Here is a 7,998-nt window from a genome sequence, read left to right as displayed (position 1 = left end):
GAGCCGAGGCGCCAAGCGGGGGGGAAAGGCCGGGGCCGCCGCCGCCGGCACCACGCGGGCAAGGCCCGGTGGCCCAGGCCGACGGCGGCGGAAGGGGAGGAGGGGGAGGGGGGGCTGGGAGGGGGCGACGAGATCCCCCGGTCGCCCCGCTCGGGGAGGCGACGCGGGGGGAGGAGGGGGAGGAAAGAAGTCTCTTGTTGGTTTACCAATGACATTTAATGGTCTGTCTTTTGTTGGTTTAAATTATGACTGGCAGGTGTCCTTGGATTCTGGACAAGTTAATATCGCGGTGCGCACGGATAGGATAGGATAGGATCTATGTGCTGCAGTTCAGAGAACCGTGTTAGATCACCCTAGATGTGAAGTGACTGCTTAACAGCATTGCGTTTTGGCCGTATGATTCTGATTTGGATTGGATGTGGAGTGGAGGCAAGTTCATTCTTCTGGAGAAGCAGTAGATCCTAACCTCACAAGTTGATGCCAGACCAGGTGGATGGTGACCACCAGAAACCGTGTGTTTGGTCCGCATTAGATTCATTGGGTTGGGGATGGATCTTAATTATGTAGCCCCGAAATGAGAATTAAGACAGTAATATGTCTGGTTAAAAATTGTTTTGCTGCAGATCATAGGAGAATTTCTTTGTTGCGACCACATTAGTCATTAGACTCCTGTAGATCACATTTTTGTATGGATTAAGCTCTGCTTTTTTTATTTTTCCTGACAAACCACTTGCCTGAAACATGTCCATCTGCTTTTAGAGTAAGGTGTCCCAACTTTTTTCCGATGAACATTTATTCCCAGTACTAAATATTAGAAAGAAGCTTTAACTAGTCACTGGTCCCATTGTACATTAGACGGTCACAATCATCACTTTCACATTGCTGATACCACTCTGCATTGAACCTACTCAGTCATCAGTTCCACCAATGGCATGCAATGGTCTCTGTTTTTTCACGTAACACTATGGCTAACTGCTGGTTTAATTTATGACTGGTAGGTGTCCTTGGATGCTGGAAAAGTTATCAATGTAACTCCTCGCTATGCTCGGCTCAGGGCAGATCCTAATGGATCTACCAAGAGTCCTATCATTGGATGGCAGAACATTGAACTTATCAGTGATCGACCTCTCGAGACAATGCTTAACGAGTTCAAGCAACTGAAGAAGGAATACCCTGATAGGATACTCATTGGCTCAATAATGGAGGAATACAACAAAGCAGCATGGCATGAGCTTATTGAACGTGTTGAGGAATCTGGAGTGGTAACTTTTTCATACTCTGTGTTTTGGTGCATACTTTTTCAGAGTCATGATAATGAAGTACTACTGATCTGTTTTATTTTATCATTCAATAGGATGCTCTTGAGATAAATTTCTCATGCCCACATGGCATGCCTGAGCGAAAAATGGGTGCCGCTGTTGGACAGGACTGTGCCTTGTTAGAGGAGGTTTCTGGTTGGATAAATGAGAAGGCCACCGTGCCTGTTTGGTCTAAGATGACTCCTAACATTACAGATATTACACAGGTTACTTCTGCATATAATACATCTATCGAGTACTTAGCAGTCACAAATCTTCCGTGTTCACTTGCTATGGTTCAACAAATGATGAGTCCTAAATTAGTTTTTATCCTTGCTACTTTCCACATATTTAGTTTGTACCTTCCAAGAAAACATACCTAGTTTGCTCTCTGCATTGATCTTAGTAGTTTGGTTCTCAGGTCGTACACTCGTTGATCTGTTAGCAGAAGCTTAGCTGTTAGAAAATAATAATGAAACTATTCGTGTAAGATAGTTTTTGTCTTGTTCTACATATCTTGGATTTTTGGTAACAACTGGGAAAGGGTGGGAGGTTTTGCTGGATTAGGGATGTGAATTCTGGTTTTAGTCTCAGGTCCATTTTAGCAAGACCGACAGAAACTGTGAGTGTCTGATTTGTATCTTCAAAGACACTGTAGGGTGGGTCATCATGAAATGCTGAGGTAAATCAAACTTTCTAAAATGATGGGAGTTCGATCCTCAAACTCCTAATCCTCATTCCATGTAAATTCTCATACCCACCAAAGATATGGTAATCTTTCACAGTCCAACATTGCTAGCCACGTTACTCCACGCTACCAGGTTGATCATTTCTTGGGCATTTCTCAAAGTCTAGCATCATAACTCGTACTGATGTGATCAGTGAAACATCAATTATACATTGGCATCTCTATTTGTTTAATTGTGCATCCTGGAATAGGACTGATAAGGGAAAATGACATTATTGCCATCACTTGTGCTGCACATGACTCTCCATGATACTTCTTCTTTTTGTACATTATACGGCGCTAAGAATATTTGCTAATTTCACCCATATTTATTTGTTTATGTTTTCATTTTTTGTCTTAACACCATGCAGCCTTCAAGGATTGCTCTTAAGTCAGGTTCTGAAGGAATTGCCGCTATCAACACAATTATGAGTGTGATGGGAATTGATCTCAAAACTTTGCGCCCAGAACCTTGTGTGGAGGGGTTAGATTCAGTTCCCTGGGTTGTTTTTTTGGAGCATGTCCATTTATTGCTAGCAATTTGAAATAACACTCTGTTCCACAGGTACTCCACACCTGGAGGATATTCTGCGAGAGCTGTGCACCCTATAGCACTTGCGAAAGTCATGCAGATAGCAAGACTGATCAAAGAGGAATTTCCTGAAGGTCGATCCCTCTCCGCCATTGGCGGTGTTGAAACCGGCAATGATGCTGCTGAGTTTATTCTACTTGGTGCAGATACTGTACAGGTGAGCTCTTGAACTTAGTACGCAACATATTTTCCGATCAAAGGGACTGATGTGGCTCTATGCGTTGTGCATCCTTATGTGTACTGCCGGTACACATTTTTAGACACACATTTTTAGTTGTACTGTAGGCAGTACTTCTGAGACATCATTTTCAGTCGAGTCACTAACGAAGTAATGATTATTCATCACAGGTATGCACAGGTGTAATGATGCATGGTTATGGCCTTGTGAAGAAGCTGTGTACAGAGTTGCAGGATTTTATGAGAATGCACGACTTTACATCAATTGAAGATTTCCGAGGGTATGTCCCCTTCACCGTTTTTTCTTTGTGGTTGAATTGGCGTTGGAAACCATCTGGATGAACTACCTTTCTTTCCAGTACATATCAGGATACCATGTACTACTTGACTATGTTGTGCTACCTCTAAACGTTCACTTCTTTGCTTTAAGCCTCCAAGCACCATTGTGTTACTGAAATCTAACGAATGAGCTTTGGATGTAGTAGATGATCATCGACATGAGAGCTCAGGAGGTTCCCTTCGCTATTTTTTTTGTTACACATGTTACCAGATACAGGACAGGATTAGTGAAGGAGCATGCCCCTTGTTAAAACTGGAAAAGAATTCCCTCGTTAAAACCGGAAAAGAATTCCCTTGTTAAAACCGGAAAAGAACAACTTTCCATGAAAAACGGAAAAATAAAAGGTTTTGCGTAAATGGGTGGAAGGTAATCATCAACAGGGAAGACTTAGGAAGTGTGGGCAATAATCATGGTTTGCTATTGCCTTCAACCTTAATCATGCCTCCTATAGCCTGATTAGCACGCCTAGCCCCACCATGTATGAACGGTACAAGTTGAAAGCCGTGTGCACCGTGCAATGATCAACTCCCTGTCAAGTTGGCCTTGTTTTACTCTGCCTGGAGGAAGTTTCCCCGAAGCATCAGTAGTCCAGTGCTAAATGTCTGCCCCACTAGTAGAGAATTCCTGAGCTGCCTCTTTCAAGTTTCAAGTGTACATAATTTTTGTCCCCCTCTTCCTGCTGACGTGCTTGATTACTTTCGCCTTCTGGAACAAGATCGCTGATAATTCGTTGTCGCAGGGCGTCTCTCCCCTACTTCACGACGCACACGGACCTGGTGCAGCGGCAGAAGGAGGCGATCAAGCAGCGGAAGGCCATCAGGATGGGCCTGCAGTCGGACAAGGACTGGACCGGCGACGGGTTCGTCAAGGAGACCGAGAGCATGGTCTCCAACTGATGCCGCAACCCCGCCTGATCTCTCGGTCTCCAACTGATGATGCAACTCAGTCTGATCTGATCCCCTCACGACGACCTTCCTTTCCACCATACTTCCTTCCACTTGTGATTAAACCCGGACCTATAAACGAAACGAAAAGAACAGTGGGAGCTTTTGCTGCACCTCATCATTCAATAAAGCATTGTAGTGTACGAAATTCCTCTTTCCTTTTCACCGTGTGGTTTAAGGCGCGACGGGCCAATGCGACGACGATCCAGGTCTGGACCTGGACTTTGGACCTTGAGTCTTCGGGCTGGACCGAGTCATGAGTTCACTCACTCGGCAGCTGATAATTATCCTCTCTTTTGCGACTACCAGTCTCTTCGAGACACATTATGTTTCCCTGTCATGTGAACATGATCGGCGGCGGGGGTATCCCGGACTTGACCTGCCTGGCGATTGGCGGTGACTTCAAGTCCAGCCAGCGCGGGGTCTCTGGAGTGAAGTGTGAGGAAACTATGGCGTCGGCCCCGGTCAGGTTCAGGTGTGCGGAGTTCTTCTTGGCCGAATCTCTCTTCCACACCTGCTGGCTGCTGCCGTTTGGTGCAGCATACTACCGGCTTTGTCGCGTTCATGGTCATTGTACTCTCCTGAATCTTTGATGCGGTTTCTACTGACGCCACGTAGCGTCACACGTATTCTGTCGAGAGCGACTTCGGCTGATCGGTGAGAAGACGCGATTGCGAGTTCGGAAAAGGCTGGTTCACACCCGAAATGGGGACGGGGGATGAGCAGCGGCTGGTCTCTAGAAGTGCCGTCGTGTTCCCCGGGCTTCTGGTTGAAAATATGAGCAACTTATCATATAATTCGATCCATAGAAATATAAGATAAAACATGATTATTATACTCTGTGTAATCCGTGTAATCTAACAAAGAGAAAGCAAATAGCATCTGCACATGTGAAATAGAACAGAATATATGTAGAGCAGATACTAGTAGAAGAAACTGTAGTAGGTACTCAACAAAAGGTACATGAACACGTACTTAGCTGCGGCAGTAGCAGTAGCGTTGACGTTGTCACCCATGTTGTTGAAGAGGTCGTCGACTCGGGGAAGAAGTCATCGTTGGTGAAGTAATCGTCGGTGTATGGGGTGTCCGTGATGAAGAGGTCAGTAGTCGTCGGTGTACGGGTTGTCCGTGATGAAGAGGTCAATAGTCATGCATAGCATTCCCCAAAAACCTTATTGCCCTTCTCCCGTACATGACTCAAAAAGGTGGAGTTTCGGAGGCCTACTGTCCCGATCTGCGGTGCATGCTACAAGCTGGGATGGGGAATATCGTAGCAGTAGCTCGGTGCTCTGAAACTCGGCGGCGTGAGGAAGGTGTTGTTCTGGTGTGTCTCTCTGGAGAGGAGCAAACTCTCTTTTATAGACACGGGAGAAGGAAGCGAACAGGTAGCAACGGGAGGCAAAGCAAAAGAGAGACGAAACGAACAGCCAGCAGCCGAAGGGTGCAGAGTTCGTATTCAATCTTCACTATAGCAAAACTTTTCAGCTCCCATGTGACCTTCCGTATACCAGTCGTACGTGGCAAAAATTTAAACAACGGCTTGGCTCATTCCCGCAACCCGCGGCGCGTCGTGACGAGGCGGGTGGCGGAGGAGGAGCGCGCGTGAATATCTCTCTTGTTCTCATCCTCATACATATGAAGAAACACACTCCCTTATAAGGAAGGCCAACTCCTACCAAACTAGCAATGTGGGACTAAACTTTAGTCTCACCTCTTCCCTCACAGGAATGTACTAAGTGGGCCTCTAGGATTTATTAGGAATTCTGAAAAATGCTATTGGGCCGGCCCAAAATAGATTAAATTACAGCAATCCCCCACCAGATCCACAAAATTGCCTTTGATTCCAAAACACTTTTTTTATATACGGTACTGCAGTGGAGGCTGTTAAGTTGAACTTCCACCTAGAACTCTATGTTACACTAGCTAGTAAGCAACTTGAACAGTGGACTAGGCCTTGAACTGCAAATTTTCTGCAAATCTAGTTGTTTTCCACATCCAATTCACGGGGTCTCCAATCACATAATCTAGGTTAGCACTATGAACAACTTATATTGTGGGTCTCATACCCATCTCCTTATATGCATCATCTATCACATTATGTGATAGACCCTTAATAAAAGGATCTGCCAGATTTTTAGACGTTTGGATATAATTCATTGCAATAACTCTGGAGTTTCTTATTTCTCTGACAGACTTTAACCTTCTCTGAACATGTCTTGATGACTTCATGTTATCCTTTGAGCTGCTCATTTTCGTGATCACAGTTTGATTGTCGCGGTTCATAAGGATACCCGGTACATGTTTCTCAACAGTCGGCAAGTCATTCAAGAGCTGACGAAGCCAATCTGCTTCGACCGTAGCTGTATCTAGTGTTGTGAGTTCTGCTTTCATTGTTGACCTCATTAAGATGGCCTGCTTGCAAGACTTCCAAGAAACAGAGCCACCTCCAAGAGTGAATATATATCCGCTCATTGCCTTTATCTCATCAGCATCTGAGATTCAATTTGAGTCACTATACCCTTCAAGCACCTTTGGTACCCAGCGTAGTGAATTCCATGATTCGCAGTGCCTTTCAAATAACTCGTAACTCTTTCTGGAGCTTTCCAATGATCATCTCCCGATTTTGAAACAAATTCGCTCAGTTTGCTAACAACAAAAGAGATGGCGGGTCTTGTAGCACTGGTAAATACATAATCGAGCCAATAATCTAAGAATATTTCAATTGGTCTCTAGCAATTCTTCGATTCTTTCGAAGCAGCATGCTAGCGTCATATGGTGTTGGAGAGGGCTTGCAGTCACTATAGCCAAAGCGACTCAAGATCTTTTCCAGATAGTGAGATTGAAGTAATGTAATCCCACCATCATCATCTCTCAATAGCTTAATGTTTAGAATAACATCCGCTACTCCTAAATCTTTCATCTCAAAACAGCGAGATAGGAAATCCTTGACCTCCTTAATAGCATTCAGATGTGTTCCGAAAATCAACATGTCATCAACATACAAGCAAAGGATAACTCCCTCGCCCCCACCATGGCGATAGTACACACATTTGTCAGCTTCGTTTACAACAAAGCCTGCGGCTGTTAAAGTTCTTTCAAATTTCTCATGCCACTACTTAGGTGCTTGCTTAAGTCCATACAAAGACTTCAGCAACTTGCACACCTTTCTTTCCTGACCGTCCACTACAAACCCATCTGGTTGTTCCATGTAAATTTCCTCGTCCAACTCTTCATTTAGGAAAGCAGTCTTGACATCCATTTGATGAACAAAAAGACCATGTGAGGCAGCTAGTGAAAGTAGTAATTGGATAGTGGTCAGACGAGCCACAAGCGAGTAAGTATCATAGACATCTTCACCTTTCTTTTGGGTACAACCCTTGGCCACGAGCCTTGCCTTGTACTTCTCATTAGTACCATCAGGCCTAAGCTTCTTCTTGAATACCCATTTGCATCCTATAGGTTTGCACCCATAAGGACGATCAGTGATCTCCCGAGTTTCATTGGCCAAGATGGAATCCATCTCACTCTGGACCGCTTCCTTCCAGTAGTCAGCATCTTTAGATGCATAGGCCTCTAAAATAGAACTGTGAGTGTCATCTATGAGATACACAAGAAAATCATCACTATAGGACTTTGCAGTCCTCTATCTCTTGCTCATTTGAGGAGTCTCGTTGTTATCCTCCATGGGATCTTCAAGATGTTGCATCAGAATCATAGGTTCAGAAAAAAAAATTGCAACTACATCCTGACGGGATGAACTAGGCAACTCTCTGATTTGATGACCTACTCTATCCTTCATGGGAAAGATATCTTCAAAGAAAGTCACATCATTTCACTCCATTATTAGACCGACGTGCATGTCTGGTACCTCAGATTTTACAATCAAGAATCTATAACCAATGCTATGAAAAGCATAGCCC

At 44.5% G+C, this 7,998-nt stretch overlaps 1 protein-coding gene across 1 annotated transcript in view; it reads left to right on the top strand.

Annotated features, from left to right (window-relative positions):
* LOC119317803 (dihydropyrimidine dehydrogenase (NADP(+)), chloroplastic-like) overlaps nt 1–4,237 on the top strand; it is a 6,210-nt gene extending 1,973 nt beyond the window's left edge. The window contains exons 2-7 of the mRNA XM_037592298.1: nt 999–1,262; nt 1,355–1,525; nt 2,397–2,509; nt 2,591–2,774; nt 2,966–3,075; nt 3,874–4,237. Of these exons, the coding sequence (XP_037448195.1) occupies nt 999–1,262; nt 1,355–1,525; nt 2,397–2,509; nt 2,591–2,774; nt 2,966–3,075; nt 3,874–4,030 (999 nt within the window). The 3' untranslated portion in view covers nt 4,031–4,237. The remainder of the gene's footprint in view (nt 1–998; nt 1,263–1,354; nt 1,526–2,396; nt 2,510–2,590; nt 2,775–2,965; nt 3,076–3,873) is intronic.
* Nucleotides 4,238–7,998: the final 3,761 nt, after the last annotated feature.

This window comes from Triticum dicoccoides, chromosome 6A, assembly GCF_002162155.2.
Source record: "Triticum dicoccoides isolate Atlit2015 ecotype Zavitan chromosome 6A, WEW_v2.0, whole genome shotgun sequence".
Taxonomy (NCBI): Eukaryota; Viridiplantae; Streptophyta; class Magnoliopsida; order Poales; family Poaceae; genus Triticum; species Triticum dicoccoides.
Note: the sequence above shows the minus strand (reverse complement) of the source record. Positions and strands in the feature narration are given on the sequence as shown.